We start from the raw sequence: 19,527 nt of genomic DNA on the forward strand, positions 1-19,527 counted from the left end.
TTCAGCATTTGCCTCATTGTATTGTAAGGATTTGCTTCCTTTTTCCTACAGGCAGTCTCTCTCCTTCATTACAATCCCACTGTGCAGGTGCTATTGTTGCTCTTAATGAATAATTTCAGAAAAGTTATTTTCTTTAAAGTGAAATTTCTAGCCTGCTGTGTGTTTACTTTGTCTTTTAAAATCTAAGTTTCTTCTCTGGCCCTCTCCTTTACCCTGGGAAGCCTTCTTGGAGACCTTAGCCCTGGCTGTTTGAGCTTTGTATACTTTAAATAATTTAACTAACCTTTATTTTTTTTCAAAGCTTTATGAGTTTCATAACTTATTGCTGATTTTAATGGGTTGTTAATTTAAGTCTTCTAGTTGTATTTTATGTTTTAGAAAGGGCTGGGCAAAGAAAAAGAAAATAAAGACAACCATATTTAGCAGTTTTTGAAAAATCTGTTATTTATATTTTTATGTGCACGTGTTTTACTCCCCAAACAGCGGTTGGGCACACGCACGTGTTCTGCACTGCATGAGTTGACATGAGTTCAGAGCCATGTTGGTCTGTACCGCACAGGCTCACGGTCTGCCTGGGAAGTCATGAACGTGAGGTCTTCATACCCTCAGAGTTCACCGTGTCCATGACACTCTTGAAACTGCCTGCACGATTAGTGGGTATGTACTGATGTGCATTTTTTTTCAAGAGAAAAAACCACACAGATTCCGTCACATTCTCAAAAAAGGTTCTTAACCACCCCCCCCCCCAAAAAAGATTAAGAATCACTAGACTTGAGGAAGAAAAGGCCTTTAAGTTGTGGGTTACAATACAATGAGGGCAAGTGATATGAGTGAGTATAAAGGACTAGAAAATACCTCCTCTAGTAGAGGCTGCCTAAGCGTCTTGCCATTTCAACTGTAAACTCGTTAAGGGCAGTGGCTGTGATGGATACACGTAAACTCAGTATGAGATTATGGACAATTCATGGCAACATGGACCTCTTCTCCACTTTTCCTCTCCATCCATATTATATCTCTGAGTAGTGTAGTCAAACACCAACTAGAAAGTTCAAGATCAGGAAACTATGACTAAATATTCAGCTGAAGTGCAAACTGTTAATGCAAACTATCAATAAGTTATTTGTTTTTTACATGAACCAACCTTGACACTAAGAGCTGGTCCTTTTAGTTTTGTTAGAAGAACCATGGGACATTGTGATATATATTTTAGGTATCTTTTCCTTAACAAGAATAATATTAGGAAGAAACTCTTGGGATAGCAATGTGTCTAACAGGATTGAATCATTTAGCTAGATTTATTATTTAAAGCAAAATGGCAGAGTCCCCATATTTTTTTTGTCTTTATTCATTTTTTAAAATATTACATTAAAAAAATATGAGGTCCCCATATACCCCTCATCCCCCTCACCCCACTCCTCCCCCCATAGCAACATTCTCCTCCATCATCATGAGACATTCATTGCATTTGGTGAATACATCTCTGAGCATCGTTGCACCTCATGGTCAATGGTCCACATCATAGCCCACACTCTCCCACGTTCCATCCAGTGGGCCATCCAGTGTCTGGTAATTGTCCCTGCAGCACCACCCAGGACAGCTCCAAGTCCCAAAAATGCCTCCACATCTCATCTCTTCCTCCCATTCCCCACACCCAGCAGCCACCATGGCCTCTTTCTCCACACTAATGCCACATTTTCTTCGATTACTAATCACAATAGTTCATGAATAGAATATCAGTAAGTCCAATCTAATCCATATTCTATTCCTCCATCCTGTGGACCCTGGATTGGTTATGTCCACTCCACATCTATATCAAGAAGGGGCTTAGATTCCATATGGATGCTGGATGCAATCCTCCTGCTTTCAGTTGTAGGCACTCTTGGCTCCCTGGTGTGGTGGTTGACCTTCTTCAATTCAGTGTTAGCTGAGTGGGGTAAGTCAAATAAACCAGAGTGTAGGAGTTGAAGTCTGTTGAGGCTCAGGGCCTGGCTATCACATGGTCAGTCCAGAGATTCAGATCCCCTGGGTATATATTAAACCCCAGTACCAACTACAATTCTGGTAAAGTAACAGGAAAGGCTTGTGAAAAAAGATCACATCTGAGTCCAGCTTCATCACACAGAAACACAAACTCCAAGGAAGGGCCAACTGATATGGCACTGAACTCCATCTGCCATGATCATAGAACCCGTGGGTCTCTGTAGCCCTCAGAAGAACCAATACCCGGGGTTGTATCTACTTTATCTGTCTCTACAGTCCCCATATTTTGAAAAGATAAGTGAAACATGTTTTTTGTTAGCTCGCAAAATCCTATCTATTTCCACTTACAATGAGTCAGATCAAAATTGCTAACTCTTATATTATTATGGCTGTTCTTTTCATGTTATTTAAGAATTGTTGAGCTGTCCTTAAGCAGTCTGCTGTCCCATGGGAAATCATCTGATACAGGAACACATGGTGTTTGATCTGCCCATTGAGGCCCAATGTATTAAGGTAGCGAAGCTGCTGTAACAAAAGGCCCAGCAACAATGTGCAAAACACTCTGCTTCTTTCTCATGTAACAATTTGAGATATGTGCTCCAGGAACCCAGGCTGAACACAGTGCTGCCACTTGCAATACCAGGTCTCCAAGATCACTCCGGTCAGGGCCACTCCATCTGCAGGAAAGAGGAAGAGCTGGAGATTCACAGCTAAGCAAGCGAGATGGAGGTGATAAACATCACTCCTACTAACTGAACTTCTTCACGTAACCACGCTTAACAGGAGAGGCTAGGAAAGGTATTCTTTTTTTTTTTTTTTTAAGATTTATTTTTTATTTCTCCCCCCCACCCCACTCCCCATTGCCTGCTCTCTGCATCCATTCACTGTGTGTTTTTCTGTGTCCGCTTACATTCTTGTCAGTGGCACCGGGAATCTGTGTCTCCTTTTGTTGCATCATCTTGCTGTGTCAGCTCTCCGTGTGTGCGGCACCTTTCCCACGTGGGGCGGCTCTCCTTACAGGGTGCACTCCTTGTGTGTTGGGGGCTCCGCTACACAGGGGACACCCCTGCATGGCACGGCACTCCTTGCACGCATCAGCACTGCGCATGGGCCAGCTCACCACACGGGTCAGGAGGCCCTGGGTTTGAACCCTGCACCTCCCATATGGTAGGCAGATGCTCTATCAGTTAATCCATATCCACTTCCCAGAAATGTAAATTATTCTATTCATGTGGCCAAGAAAAAAGGAAATCCAATTTTGATGGCCTGCTGGTAGCACCATATCAATTGTCATTAGCACTTGCCTATGCATTGGTCCCTGCTCTACATTATGGAATAAGTTTCAATCATCATCCCTAGTATATAGACTTATTTGCTCAATACCTCTATATTTTTCCTATTGCTCATCTCTGCCTCTACCCCCTTCCCCAAATAGATGCCCTCTTGTCTCTTCTAAGGCTCTGACTCCCTATTCTGGGCCAACCCCTAACTGAATAGCCAACATTTATACCATACAATCATAGATGACTTGACTCTGTGACTACAAGGACAAATTTTAAATAAAAAGCAGTTTCATGGTTCTCCAACTAGGCTTGGCTAGAATAAGCAATGAGTCCTAATATTTTAAAGTGAAACTGAAAATAACCTGCAATTTCTTAAAAAAGCTGAGAAGTAAGCTTTCCAAGGTAAATTATCCAATAAGTTTTTTTTGTGTGGAGCAGTACACAACTATTGGAAAATATGTAATTTCCAGGTTCTTCCCTTTCCTAGCAAACCTGTGTAAGATGGGAATGTAAGGACTGTTTAACGCAGACTCTGATACTAAGTTCTAACTCAGCAATAGCATTCAAAATATTTAAAAGATACCTCCCCTCCCGCATTATTTTCACTTTAATGGTTTGTCTGTCATTTTAATAATAATAATGTAAAATAAAATATATTAACCTATTTTACTAGTATTTTGTTATTTTTGAGAATAACAAAATAAAACAAAATGGATTTAACTTAATTATTATGAAGAGGATTTAAGGGAAGTTCTTTTGTAAAGCCAAATAAAATCATCACTGAAATTATGATTATTTTAAATAGCAATGAATTCATTTGTGAGGTTAATTTTTACTGTGTACTTTAATCCAGTGTACCTTATGAATTCTGGTTAGTATTTCTTTGATACTCAAAATTTTTAAAATAGAAGGTGCTAAATTAACTTTTACTTAAATCTAATAAAGGAAAAAGAACCTGCTATAAAACCAAAGGTATTACTGAACTTCAAGTAATCATTGCTTTCCAACAAGAAAAATTAATTCTGAGGGCCCTCTAGAGTTTTAAAAAAATTATGAAACACATTCAAAGCTTGGAGGTCATTATGATTTTGCTTGCTTCTTCATTACAATGAACACATGTGCTGATTCTCTGAGCCTCATTTTCCTTTTTATTTTCTTATTCTTATTCAGAGCAGGAAATCAGTCACTCAAGGTTTAGGGGTTGGCCCAGAATAGAGAGTCAGCGCCTGAGCAGGGAGAAGAGGGCATCTCTTTGGGGAAGGGGGTGGTGGCAGAGATGGGAGATGGGAAAAATACAGGGATATCGATCAAATAAGTATATATACTATGGATAATGGAAGTTAAATATCTCACTATCAAGGAAGGGAATTACATACAGAGAAAAGGAAAATGCTAGAATCCAACCCTGTGGTGTTGAATTGGAATTGGGATATTGGGTTGTATCAGTGAGAATTCATGGTTTTCAATATATATAGATGGATATAGAAGTAAATATAGATGCAAAGGTAGATGTGTGTGTGTGTATGTGTTTGCATATACTTAAATGGGTATACACACAGCTGAATCCATTGAGGTGCCTGGGAGCAGTGACACTGCAATAGCAGTGAGCACAATAGTGTCAAGATCGTGGCTTCTAAACATCATTTTCCTCTAAAGGAACAAAGGTTCTTTGGGAAAATGGCTGATTCCAGGGCTGGGACACAGAGTACAAGATGAGTCTGGAAAATCTTTTTGCCTCCCAAAGCAAGAAAGTACTCAAAGAATAATGGCAACATGTCAAAAGAACCTAGAAGCCAATTTGAATGGGCTCCCAGAACACAATCTTACCACAAAAGAAATAATTACAGTAATAGACTATAACCTGTTGAATAAAACAGAAAACCATGCGTCTATACATATGTAAATAAGTAAATGAAAGCATTGAAAGTTTGATAAGTAATGAGATATTTACATCATTTCACAAAATATAACAGAGGAAAAGAATAACTTTAAAGTGGAGACATATGGAAGATACTAATCAAAGTTATCAAAATGAATATCATAAGTAATGGAATAAATGTAAATTGTGAAAGGATAAGAACATACCACTTCTTCTGTGTTATTCCCGCCAAATGCCTGAATCTAATCATGAGGAAACAATAAATAAATCCAAATCAAGGGATATTCTACAAAACAGTATAGACTCCTCAAAAGTGCCACGGTCATAAAAGTCAAGAAGGCACAGAGGAACTCCTAGACCAAAGGAGGCTGAAGATATGTGACGACTAAATGCAACAAGTGATTCTAAATTGGATCCTTTGCTATAATAAGGGCATTACTGAGACGATTGGAGAAACTTGAGGATAAGGACTGAATGGTAGAAATGTGTCAATGTTATTTCCTGATACTGATGGTTGCATTGTCGTGATGTAGGAGAATATTCTTCTTTTTAGGAATATATACAAAAGTATTTGGAGGTGATGGGACATTGGGTCAGTCACTTACTCCCAAATCGTTTAAGGGAACAAAATTTGTTTTATTTTATGTTTTTTAAACATTTATTTATTTATTTATTTCTCCCCCTTCTCCCGCCCCCCGTCCGGGTTGTCTGTTCTCTGTGTCTATTTGCTGCGTGTTCTTTGTCCGCTTCTGTTGTTGTCAGCGGCACCAGGAATCTGTGTCTCTTTTTGGTGTGTCATCTTGTTGTGTCAGCTCTCCGTGTGTTCGGCACCATTCCTGGGCAGGCTGTACTTTCTTTCGTGCTGGGTGGCTCTCCTTACGGGATGCACTCCTTGCGCGTGGGGCTCCCCTATGTGGGGGACACCCCTGCATGGCACTCCTTGTGCGCATCAGCCCTGCGCATGGGCCAGCTCCACATGGGTCAAGGAGGCCCAGGGTTTGAACCGTGGACCTCCCATGTGGTAGACGGACGCCCTGACCACTGGGCCAAGTCCACTTCCCCAAATTTATTTTTATACTTCCAAATTTTCTGTATGTTCGTGATTGTTTTAAAATTGTATGATTGGGAGGCAGATGTGGCTCAAGCGGTTGGGTACCTCCCTTCCACAAGGGAGGTCCTGGGTTCAGTTACTGGTGCCTCTGAAAAAGAGGATGAGTACACAGCAAATAGACACAGAGAGCAGACAGCAAATGTCAAACAACGAGGGGTGGGGGGAATAAATAAATAAAATAAATCTTTTTAAAAAATTTGTACAATGGTAACTAAAGTTGGTAATGATCTTGAGCTTACTAACTGGAACAGATTCTGGAGATAAAAATAATTGCTGCTGAAGAGTTCACCCACAACATCAGAAAAGTTTCTAGCAATAAGGTTCTCTCTGTTCCAGAATCTTAAAAGATAATCTCGTCACATATTAAATACCCCACACCTGGAAAGAGTGCATGCTGAGACCACCTCAGCAACAGGTCAGCACGAAGGGAAGGAGACGCAGAACTGAAGAAATAAAAGGACAGAAAGAAAGACACAAGAGAGAAAATAAAGATGGGACCAGGGGACTCAAGACCTTCTGGAACTGAGAGCCTCAACCGTAGTTTCCACATCGTATTATTAGAAATTACAAACAGTGGTTATCTATGTTTACTTTCAAGGCTGCTTGTTATTAAAGCTGTAGCATCTGCAATGCTAGGGAACAGGCCATACAAAGTTCAAATGCATGTAAACAATTTTCGTGCTACCAGACAGCGTTCGGTCTAGTCAAGGCTGGTGTTCCTAAGCCCACGCTTCTTATCTGCATTATGGAAACGTTTCAACTTCAAGCCAGGTTCCCACATTCAAATTCAAGCTATTTTCCCACAAGTACAGTTCATTATCATCATCATCATCATCATCATCGTCATCATTATTATTATTTGCCTGCAAGCTCTGGCACTTTGCTTAGCGAATACTCCCAGTTTATTTCTAGAACTCCAAGACTCTCTTCAGAAGGCAGCTACTTTCCGGAGAGACTGCCAGGGGTGGGGGTAATGAGTGTTGGAACCATGAAATGCTTGGGCTTGCCCGGATGGTCTTCCTTTTGGCACAACCTTTGCTTGCCTCCTAATATTTAAAAAAAACAATTTTTCTATACCGATGCGATTCCTAATGAGCACAAATTTCCAGCGAGCAAAGCAGAGCCAGCCATTTTCACGAAAATCAGAAGGTAGCTAATCAAATAAATAAGCAAGATCTAACTTACCAAAAAAGTCAGTTTAAAACCAAAGCCCACTTTTAGTATGATTCTTTAAGAGAATCTGGACAAATCTGGAGGCAAAACATCCTATGAACTGACAAATCACTTTCAGGATGTGCCAGAAAACCATGGTGAAGGGATGGGGGCTAGAGCTGATTAGAAATCATGAATTCTGGGTATCAGTCCCTCTGCCAATTCCTTTTCAATTACACGAATATTGGAGACCCCCATCTTGCAGCCCACTATAATTCTTTTTTAAAAAAATTTTATTGTGGTCACATATATATAAGACAAAATTTCCCATTTTAACCATTTTTAAGCATTCCCTTCAGGGGCACTAATCATGTTCACAATATTGTGCGACCATCATCACTATCCATTAGCCAAACTTCCATCCCCCCCAACAGAAATCCCACAGCCATGAAGGGATAACTCCCCATGCCCTCTCTCCCCACTGCCTGGTAGCCGGTCACCTGCTTTCTGTCTCCCTGATTTTGCTTATCCTAGACAGGTCATCTGTCCTTCTGTGCCTGGCTTGTCCACCATGTTTCTTAAAGGGCTCCCTGGTCAGGCAGCTGCTGGAAATGCCGATCTAGGGCCACGGCTGCCCTTGCCATGCTCTGGGCATGGCCGGGCTTCTCCATCCTCTGTGGCACCTGCTGATTCCTCAGGGAGCTGCCAAGTTGGGGCAGGACCTCGGTTTCACGGTGACGTCAGTTCATGAAACATCAGATGAGACCACTGACAAGAAGTGCTAGCTCACCTCTCCTGCAACGGCAGGGGGAATCTCCCTTTTCCTTTTCTGGGTGAAGCCGAACACAGGGTTTAGAAACGAAACCCTATCCCTCTCAGCCACCCCAGCCCACACCTCCCAGCAATTCAACATGAAAAAAACCCGGGCTTGAAAAATTACTACAGAGTATACTGTTAACCAAAAAAAAAAAAAAAAAAAACCACTTCCTTAATTAAAGCCAGAGAAGAGAGCGATAGGCACTGTTTCCTGGCTGAACAAGCCGGTCTAATACTTAAGAGAGCGACTCTCGGCTGCCAAAGCCACCGGCCGGCGTGGCGGGGGTGACAGCCTGAAGGGAGCCATGCGTTCTTGCCTGGGCTCACCCACCAGGAGGCGGGAGGGAGACTGAGCGGACAGCCCGGCCTTCTGCGGACCGACGGCTCTTCTCCTCGCTGCCCCCAAGTGGGCAGCCCAGCCCGGGAGCCAGAAAGATGGAGCCAGGCCCGCTGGTGTGGAGATGGCTGGCGGTTCTCATGGTCACGGGCTGCATGGCAGGTAAGGGGCCGAGGGAGCCCTGGGGCTCCTGGGGAGGGTGATGGGTGCTGCATCCCAGCCACAGAGCAGGAGAGGGGGCTCTCGAAGCCTCTAAGTGAAGACGTCGGGGAAGGGGGGCTGGATCCCGGGTTCCACTCCTTGTCCAAGACCCACCGGGGCCCCACTTTATGCCCCAAAGGTCCCTGATCCATAAGGGAAGCTTGGAATGGTGAGAGACTCTCCTCACCCGACATCCCTTGCTACTTAATCCTGGGAAGAATAGAGTGGTATTATCTTTGAAAGTTAACAGGATATGGATGGCCAGATTCCTCAAGAAACTCTCTTTTATTCTATAATGAAGCCCGTTTTCCACTGTACCCACTGGCTAGGACGCGGAAGGGCTCTCAGGAGTCTTTCTAAGTCCAGGTTAATGTGCCCGCGATGCCAGTAATTCATAGATAAAGCACCAGAATAATCTAAGATCTCAGCAAAGCTTCGCTTCGAGGATGTCTATTTTGCTTTTACTGCCTCAGGAAATACCACCTAGGAAGCTGGTATCAAGTGCAACTTTAAAAAAATTTTAGAAAATATAAGGATGGTCATTTTCAGTAGACCACTTTTTTCCTACATTCCTGTGTGTGTATGTATGTGTATGTATGTATATATACATATATGCAAATCTGAATTTCATTCATCCTTTCAAATGTGTCTGCTCAAAGATTGTTCTGAAGAAATAAGAAACCACTGACTTTACCTCAAACCACCCTTCCTAATTGAGTATGAAATTTCTAACAATTTTCTTCCCTTGCTTATTTGGGTAGACAGAGAAGATATGAAAGCCTATGATTTCATATCCTTAATTTCTAGACCAGCTGTAGAAGAATGTGTCAAGAAGCAAAACGTGATGATGCCTGCAAGGAGTCTGTTTGCTTGTTTGGGGAAAGTGACCATGTTATATTGGGCTAGATCCGGGCCTCGTGAGAACTTCTTGACCCAGGCGTTAAAGTTGGCATGATTTCAGGAAGGCTCGTAGCAGGCCTTCTGCCTCAGTTGTTACAGAGTCCTTGCCAAGTGGGAGGTCAGTCCAAGGACAGCAAAATCTTTACAGTTAATCATGCCCTGTCTCTTGGAAAACCATTTCAGATGATTTCATGTGATTACTAACCATTCGTAACTTTGTCTGAGGACGTAAATGGACTCTGGGGTCAGTGGGGCAAATAGAAATTGGCAGGCTCTTTTATTCACTTCCATTCTCCAGAAGTCCATCTGGTAACTAATCAGCCCCTTTTCAACACTATAGGAAATACAAAAATGAATGGGATATAGTCCTGATTCTTAAGAGGTTTATAATCAAGTGAGGGGCGAAAGGCATAGATATGGTAACAGCAATGGACATTGGATGTGATGAAGTCAATGGGAGCCCTGGGGCCATCAGAGAAGGCTTATGTAAAGGAGGTGGGCAAACAGAGTCTTGAGGCACTGGTAAAAATGTCCATAGGTAGAGCCTCCAGGAAGAGGTGATCATTTGAGCAAAGACACAGCAACGCATTAAGGTGGTCCACTGGGACACCACCGTGGGACAGGTCACTGGGGATACTGGGAATTAAAGATGGAAAGATAGGGTAGGGTGAAATGAATGATATGAGGAATGGAGAGCAAGGTAAGCAGTAAAAAAATTTTTTTAAGTTTTTATTTTGAAATAGTTTCAAACTCAGAGGACAGTTGCAAAATTAATATAAAACCTATCCAGAGAACTGCAACATACCCTTCCCCCAGACACCCAGACCCACCAACTTCTAATATTTTGCTACATTTGCCATCTCTCTCTCTCTATCTGTCCTCTAAACATGTGGAAGTAGGTTGTAAACATCATACTCCTTGAACACTTAATACTTCCATGGATATTTCCTGAGAACACAGACATTCATGAGTTAAACATTTTTAACTTCATTTGGTAGGCAATAAAGAACTAGAAGACCTTAGAAATTACCATCTATAGAGGACTTTCTGCTGCCAGACATGTAAGTCTTATAGTAATCCTCACAACTTTCAGTGTGGGTGTCACCAACCCCATTCAATAAAGAAGAAACCAAAACTCCCAAGCCACACAAGTGGAGACAGAGCCAGGGTTCAAACCCAGGTCTCTCTGGTTTGTGCTTTTTCTGTCCCACTGCAAACAGTGGCAGAGCTTTATGGAGATGTGTCTGGAACAGGGTGGGGAGAGGTGAGGTGCTCAGAGGCTGGTGATGAGGCTCCTGAAATAGTCTGATCAAGAGACAAACCAGGAGGAGTGTGGCCAAAGAGAAAGGAATGGATGGAACTTCTGGGCTCAATTTATGCCCTATGAACCACTCTAGGGTAAAAATAATCTCCTCTAAGACTTATTCCCCCAAGAGGAAACTGGTCTTAAAATAATCAAGTCTTTATTTCTCAGGGATGAGAATTCTTTAATGAAAATCAGACAGACTATCAATAAACACAATTTCTAGCTGATTCATAAGGCAGATTTTCATTCTGAAAATTTCCAAAGCCACTATTTAAAAGGATGATGGGTGTCAGAGGCCCTATTAGTGAGCTTGGGTGTTTTTAGTCTCTATATTACTGGGTCCTGGGATGTGGTTACAAAGAGGATTCTCTTGATATTGCCAACACGGCACGTTATTAAAGGTGCCTTTCTCAGAATTGTGGAAATTCTGAGAGTTTATCTGTCCCTTGCTCATCTTTCTTTCATTCTAGGAATTCTGTGATCAAATCTTCAGCTCCTAAGCTAAAAAAAACTGTGGAAACCCATTAAGATGATATTTTTGTCTAATTATCCCTTCTTGTAAAGACTGCTGCCCACACTGGAATTTCCCATCTTCACATTTGTCATTAAAACACAGAGTGTCTAACTGTTTGCATTTAACCGTTCGACTTCTCTGGATCCCAAAGTATCATTACTACTGTTCCCATGTGCATCTTTGGATACACCTTGGAGAAGCAGGGCTTTGGTAAACGTAGGGAGTACCTGATAAAACAGCCACTACTTCCCTTAAAACTGACTGACTTAAAAAGGCAGCGATGTATATCACTTATACAAACGCTCCATTTCACCTTTGAGAAAACTGAGATACAAAAAGAATTGACCTCACTAATGAGCCGGCTGGAGATGCTTGGAAAGACCTTTTGGTGTGCTCCACAACTCTGGCCCTGGGACCGCGCAGTTCAAAGGGAAGTACATTTTTGCATCCACTTGCTACCACCTTGGGTACTCTGGACATGTCCATGTAATTTCTCCTTGAGGTCGTTCCTATAAAAGTTACAGTCACCGTGAGCTACCCCTTGCACTGTGGCCACTCTAGTTAATTTCCCTGCTCCACTCACTGCCCAGTGATCAGTAGAAACTTGACAAATAAACAGAGGGTTTCCCGTAGGAAGTGGGGCATGTCAGAAGTGAGGACAATTAGGAAGCTGAAAGTGGGTCCCGGCATCTCCTAACGAACCTTTTGGGGGGGAAATAAGAGAAGTCACGTGAAGGGCGTGACCTTTGGTAAACGGTGTCCCTCTCTGGGCCTCGGTTTCTCTCTGTCAAATGAGACCATTGGCCCAGATGATCTTTAAAACTTCTTCCAGTTCTACCACTCTGAATTCTGAGAAGGAAATGAAATATGCTCTGCTTAAAAGGCATTTTCAAGCTGGGGTACTTTTGGATGAAAAAGTTTCCAAGCTGAAGACTTACAAGGCAGAGTCTGGGTTCAGAGACCTTTGAGTGTCAGCATACCGAGCCCTGACATCGCTACCGGTTATTTCCACCTCTTAAAAGGTCCCGTGCTGCGCTCGTGCAGGGCCCACTGCTTCCGTCAGCGCTGCAGGAGTGCCTGTCAAGGCAAAACCGTCAAGTGCTGGGGAGGCCTGCTGCCTCTTGTTGGCTGTGTTTAGGGAATTTCTATCCTCACACGATTTCCTTGTTTTTCGCAGGAGAGGACTTACATGGGCGGGGACCTGTCTTTCCTCTCTTTATCCCAGTCCTTCTCCTGTGAGAAAAGGAAACAGGGCCTCAGGTCAATTGGCCGCCTCAAAGACATAAACCCCAAACGCCTGAAAGCGTTCCAGTAGATGCAGGGGATCTTAACCAGAGGTCCATGAGCTTGAACGGAAATTCAAAAAAACATTGTTCTTGTGGGGACGTGTTGGTGCAGGTGTGATATATTTATTAAATCATACTGGTATGGTGTGGACTTAGTAAGGGGTCCGTGGTTTTCACCTGACTGGCAAAGGGGTCCATGGAACAAAAAAAGTTAAGAATCCCTGAAGGAGAGGCTATATGGCCACTTCTGGGGCTGAATACTGTCCCATTGTATGGCCATATCACCTTTTGTTTGTCCGTTCACCCCTTGATGGGCACTTTGGTTGTTTCCACCTCTTTTTTTTTTTTTTTTTTTAAGATTTATTTTATTTATTTCTCTCCCCTTCTCCCCCCTACCCCGGTTGTCTGTTCTCTGTGTCTCTTTGCTGCGTGTTTTTCTTTGTCCGCTTCCGTTGTTGTCAGCGGCACAGGAATCTGTGTTTCTTTTTGTTGCGTCATCTTGTTGTGTCAGCTCTCTGTGTGTGCAGTGCCATTCCTGGGCAGGCTGCATTTCCTTTCGCGCTGGGCGGCTCTCCTTACGGGGTGCACTCCTTGTGCATGGGGCTCCCCTACGCTGGGGTTACCCCTGCATGGCAGGGCACTCCTTGCACGCATCAGCACTGCGCATGGGCCAGCTCCACACAGGTCAAGAAGGCCCAGGATTTGAACCGCAGACCTCCCATGTGGTAGGCGGACGCCCTAATCACTGGACCAAGTCCGCCGCCTGTTTCCACCTCTTGACAGTCGTGAATAATGTTGCTATGAACGTGGGTTTTCAAGGGTCTATTTGAGCTCCTGCTTTCCGTTCTTTGGGCTGTACACCTAAGAGGGGAATTGCTGGGTCAGATGGCAATCCTACACTTACTACTTGAGGGACCACCAAACTATTCTCCACAGTGACTGCACAATCTTACATTCCCACCAGCCAAGGCTCGAGGATTTCAATTTTTCTACGTCTTCACCAACACTTTGTTATATTGTTTCTTCAGTAATAGCCAACCTAGTATCTCGTTATGGTTTTGATCTGCATTTCCCTAATATTCCACCTATTGTTTTGGTTCTTCATCTTTTTTGGGAGATGACCCCTTGAGAAAACGATGTGATCTATTAACCGTCTCTTCAGAAAAACATACATACGCACAAAATTGTACAATTGTCTTTATTGATACTCTGTCTGGTTTTCATTAGAGAATTCTCATCTAATCGCGAAATAAAGACTTGATTATTTTAAAACGGGGTTCCTCTTGGACCGTGGTACTTAGATTACAGTCTCCCTGTAAAGCAGGGTTCCCAGGTGTCTTAGTTTCCCAGCTGCTAAGATAAATTCCATACAGTGGGTTGACGTGACAACAGGAATTTATTGCCTTGTGGTTTCAGAGGTTAGCAGGTTTGCTTCCTCCCGGGTCGGTATATTCTGGTGGGCCGGCAATCCTTGGGGCTCCTCGGCTTTTCCCGTCACATGGTGATGTCCTCCCATTTCTCTTCTGAGTTCCGTTGACTTCCAGCTTCTACTCTTCGGTGTGGCTTTGTCTTCACAAAGCTTCCAGTAATAGGATAAAGGCCCAACCTCATGTAGTTGGGCCACAGTTTAACTAAAAATAACAGCTTCAAAAAGTTCTATTCACAATGGGTTCACACCCACAGGAATGGATTCAGAACATGGTTTTTCCCCTGGGGTAAATAACTCAACCTGCCACACAAGGTAAGATCTCTGGTGATGCTCTTTAATGTCTTAACACCATAGTCATGAGCACTGAGGGGAAGTTACCCCTCAGGGCACTGTATTTGGCTTGGCAAGGGCAGCCTAGACGCCTAGGTGTCTAGGGAGGGTAGCAAGGAAAGGGTACCAGAGGCAAACCAAGGGCAGTAGGCAAGCAAGGAAACTGGCAGAGCCAGGGCAAGACCCTAGGCTTAAATTCCAGTCCAATATCGCCTGCATGTCTTTACATGAACGCTCAACGATAATTTCATTCACCCATCCATTCTTGCATTTATTTATTCATTCTTTCCATGAACGTATATGAGCTTTTACCATGTTCTGGGAGCTTTGCTGCATATTGGGACTACAGCGATGCAAAAGCTTACAGTCCTCACCTCAGAGTCTCATTTTTAACAATGGAGATGAAACATCTGAGCAATTCTTAGCCTGAGGACAGCCACGGGAGTACCAACAGTATTTGCCAATGAGTCAACAACCCATCACTGAATACTCTACTTTCAAATAAATCACCCATTTAGGGGAAACATTAATATAATTGTCTCCAGGAATTTTAAGTATTTTCCACTTTAAAATTACTCAAACCGTATGACTAGTTTTAAGGTTACTCTATGGTTTGCATCTATCAATAAGAGAACACAAGTTCCACTAGGAAATGTGTTTAGAGCTAGTGGTTCCCAACATATTAGTTCCCAGAATTAGGATTTGCATCGGGGATGCTTTTAAAAAAAATGATGCCAAAGCCCCATCCGAGACCCACTAAATCAGAATCCCTGGGAATGAGAACTGGACATTGTCATTTTTTAAAAATTTCTCAAATTATTCAAAACGCAGTTAGGCTTGAAATATACTTCTTTAGAGAGACACGATAATGATTACTATGGTTGGTCTGATCTCATTTCATTTCTACTCACTAAGAATAGGCGCCCCTGCATGTGCTTCTCTAGCTTTTGTGTTTCCAGATCACCTGGGGCTCTTGTTACAGTGCAGATTCCGATTCAGGATTTCTGCAGCAGGCCCTGAGATGCTGCTTCCAAGAGGCTCTCACATGAATCCAATGCTGCTGATGCACGGGTCACATTTAAAGTAGCAAGGCTATGATGTGAGAGAAGAAACACACGTTGCTTTTACCCACCCGGGACTTGCAATTAAAATGGGAAAATAAATCTGGGGAAGACACGAGGTTAAATATTGCAAAGTAGTAGGTGGCAGAGCTGATGAACGCCAGAGGTGGTCAGAACAGGGAGAGCAATATTTTACCTGGAGAGTTAAGAAAAGGCTTCTTAGTGAAAACGGTCCCGGGACATGCTGTCTCTGAAGATCATGTGATGGACTGGAGGGCGGTATTTCCTACTGGCTTATATACATACACTGTGATCCATGAGTAAACGGAAACCGAGGAGGCTTCTAGGGCAATTAACTAATTGATCCATATTTCATATATATATAACTTTTTTGGTTGTGTGCTGAGTGAAATGAGGCTCAAATGGATAGGGATTCTCTGATAACTACTAATATTGTTATGCAGACAAGAAGAATTTAAGTGCTCCTCATCTCACCTTAATTCTCCAATGTCTGCAGATGCCGTTGGTCTCTGACATTATGGGTCCCTGTATAAGCATCACCAATTCTACATGAATAACTGTGGGTAACACTCAAAGAAGTCCTGGGCTTGTGTCCCTACCTCCAGTTTTTGCCCTGACCTATCTCCAGCTAACCACATGCCATGAGGCTGAAGTCCTAGGGCTTCCATCTGACAGCCGTCTCCTCCACCCATGCCCACCCAGTTCGTGGGGCTTTTGACCAGCACCTCTGCTTGTAGCTCTCTATCCTGTATCAGGTACCCTAAGTACAGGAGAACTTCAGGCAGCCCAAAACTCTAAGGCACCAGACTGGGGGTGGCTTGGGGCAGATGGGGTGGGTTGGCCAGAAGGTCACCAGGCTGGGAGGAAGATGAGCGAGGGAAGTGGAAGGAGCAAGAATCTTCAAGTCCTCTGTTGCTGGGTGGGCCTGCCCCCTAAGTGAAGATAGGGATCAGTCCGATGGACTTACTGAGCTGCTTTCCCCTTTTCAAGGCTCTCTCCTCATGCCAGATGCTGTGAAAGAGCAAGATTAGGATTAACCGTGTAGGTTTTCCCAAAGGAAGAAGAAAGAGCAGCATGTTGCCAAGGACTAAAACAGAAGTTATAAGGAGGCAATTGGTTCCCTTGCCTGAAAGAGCAAGAAAAACAGACCAAGTTCCAATTGGCCCTGATCTCCTCTAAATGAGAAAGCTGAGCAGACCTGTGTCCTGTAACAGCAGATGACTGGTTAAGGCAAGCCCATGCACTAAGCCAGCAAGGATGCCAATGCCAGTTTATCCTTGGACTCTTGATTCGAGAAACATTTTAAACACTGATGATGATAATAGCAAGAGCTCATATTTATGGCATATATACTCTCTTTCAGGAATTCTGTTAAAGCACTTTACAAGTAGTATTTTATTTGGTACCCAAAATAGGATAGGTCATAGTATCCCCATTTCATAGCTGAAAACTGAGACTTACAGAGGACAAATAGGCCCCTCACATAACACAACTAGGAAGGAGCTAGTATTTCAGCCCAAGCAGTCTACTACCAGGACCCACCTTCTTCACCGCTCTTCTAAACTGCTCCTAGAGGTCAAAGATATACGTGCTGGGTTAATAAAGAAGGTTCTTTTTGTTCTTTAAAAAGTTCCAGTAAGTGTGCTCTGAGGAATGTCCCACTGCTCTGTGGCTATGCATAAATTAAGAGTTCTCCTGCCTACAGGCCTCCAGTGCTCCTTATTCTATTCAAGCCATTGACTTCTTGTAGAATCTCTTAGAGTCCCATGTGGCCTTTGGATTCTTGGTTCTCTGAATCATGCAACCCCCAGTCCTCCTTCTGCCCTCAGACAGCAACTTTGGGTGTCTTTCCTGCATTTGACTGGGCTTCAAAGAAAGAAAGAAAGCATGCAGTGGAGTCAAGTGTGCTCCCGCAGCCCCCAAAACAGAGGAAATTCTGAATACCTCCAGCGTGAGTCACCACACCCTGTTCAGGAATTGCCATCTCTGCCCACGGAATCACCCACTCTTTTCTGTTTGGCACCAAAATAGATGCCTCCTTCAGAAGTCGCGCTGCTCGCTGAACTCTCAGCAATAAAAATAAAACAAAGGCAAGCATAGGTGTGTGCTTCTATGGGTGGCAGTTTCTCTCCTGTGACGTTTTCAGAGTGAAAACGTTGCTGTACCAGTGGGGTCAAGAGAAAGGGTGAATGTGACAGGTGGAATGGGAAACAACCAGGTGACTGGGGACAAGCTCTTCCTCATGGCGGGACTTCCAGTTAATTGTGTACTCCTTTGTTCATTCATTCATTCAGCAAACATTTATGAATCAACTACTATGTGTCATAGAGGTTAGAGATACCAAGCTGAATAAGACCCAGTCCTTGGTCTCCAGGGACTCAACATCTTGTAGGAGAGAAATATATTGCTCAGATAATTATTTACTATAACTCACCTTAAGTGATAAATTAGAAGTGGGAAGGCAGGGTTGATGGAACACACAGATGTCCCTTCTACTGGAAGACCCAACAGGTCTTGAGTTGGTCACTGCCTCAGGCTCACACTAACTTTTGGGATAGAGAGAAGGATATTGGTTTTTTTCCCACTATTAATTATTAAAATCATTAAAATCAGACACTGCTAATTTTGAATTTCGAATACTATAGACAGAGAATGTCCAGAAGTTTTCTTTTTTTTAAACAAAGATTTATTTATTTATTTCTCTACCCTCCCCCCCTCCCTGCCCTACTTGTCTGTTCTCTGTGTCTATTTGCTGCGTATTCTTCTTTGTCCGCTTCTGTTGTCAGCGGCATGGGAATCTGTGTTTCTTTTTGTTGCATCATCTTGTTGTGTCAGCTCTCCGTGTGGGCGGTGCCATTCCTGGGCAGGCTGCACTTTCTTTCACGCTGGGCGGCTCTCCTTATGGGGTGCACTCCTTGCGCGTGGGGCTCCCTATGTGAAGGACACCCCTGCGTGGCAGGGCACTTCTTGCGCGCATCAGCACTGTGCATGGGCCAGCTCCACACGGGTCAAGGAGGCCCGGGGTTTGAACCGCGGACCTCCCATGTGGCAGACGGACGCCCTAACCACTGGGCCAAGTCCGCTTCCCTTCTTTTTCTTAAGATACTCCTTTATGGAAAAAATGGAAACATTTCACGCAGAAGTATTCACACTCCTTTAAGACAATAGTTATTGTTTCCATATTCTCCAAGTATTTTGGAAGCACCATTTGTAGATAGTACAGACGAACTGCCACATGCCCAACTATGTGTGAGTATTCGCTGATCCTAGATGTCCAAGAGCTCCCCAAGGAGGGAGTGAGCAAACCTCACCTCATTGGCCCCGCTTATGTTATTATGCATTTAAAAGTAATGCCACAGTTTTTCTTAAATATATACATAGTGTCATGAAATAAGCCCTGCCTTAGTTTGCCAGGTCTGCTATGACAAATATCACATGATGGGTCAGCTTAAATATTAGAAACGTATTGGGAAGAGGACTTGGCCTAATGGATAGGGCATCCGTCTACCACACGGGAGGTCAAGGGTTCAAACCCCAGGCCTCCTTGATCCATGTGGAGCCAGCTCATGTGCAGTGTTGATGTGCGCCAGGAGTCCCGTGCCACGCAGGGGTATCCCCTGCATAAGGCAGCCCCACGTGCAAGGTGTGCGCCCCGTAAGGAGAGCCGCTCAGCTCGAAATAAAGTGCACCCTGCTCAAGAATGGTGCCGCACACGCGGAGAGCTGATGCAGCAAGATGATGCAACAAAAAGAAACACAGATTCCGGGTGCCGCTGATAAGGATAGAAGCGGTCACAGAAGAACACACAGCGAATGGACACAGAGAGCAGACAACTGGGGGTGGGGAGGGGAGAGAAATAAATAAAAAATAAATCTTAAAAAAAAAAAAGAAACATATTGTCTCACAGTTTTGGAGGGTAGA

General features: G+C 43.6%; 1 protein-coding gene across 1 annotated transcript in view; it reads left to right on the top strand.

The window, feature by feature from the left end:
* The first annotated feature begins 8,506 nt into the window (after positions 1 to 8,506).
* IL2RA (interleukin 2 receptor subunit alpha) overlaps positions 8,507 to 19,527 on the top strand; it is a 67,691-nt gene continuing 56,670 nt past the window's right edge. The window contains exon 1 of the mRNA XM_058282449.2: positions 8,507 to 8,720. Within this exon, the coding sequence (XP_058138432.1) occupies positions 8,657 to 8,720 (64 nt within the window). The 5' untranslated portion in view covers positions 8,507 to 8,656. The remainder of the gene's footprint in view (positions 8,721 to 19,527) is intronic.

Source organism: Dasypus novemcinctus, chromosome 20, assembly GCF_030445035.2.
Source record: "Dasypus novemcinctus isolate mDasNov1 chromosome 20, mDasNov1.1.hap2, whole genome shotgun sequence".
NCBI classification, from domain to species: Eukaryota; Metazoa; Chordata; class Mammalia; order Cingulata; family Dasypodidae; genus Dasypus; species Dasypus novemcinctus.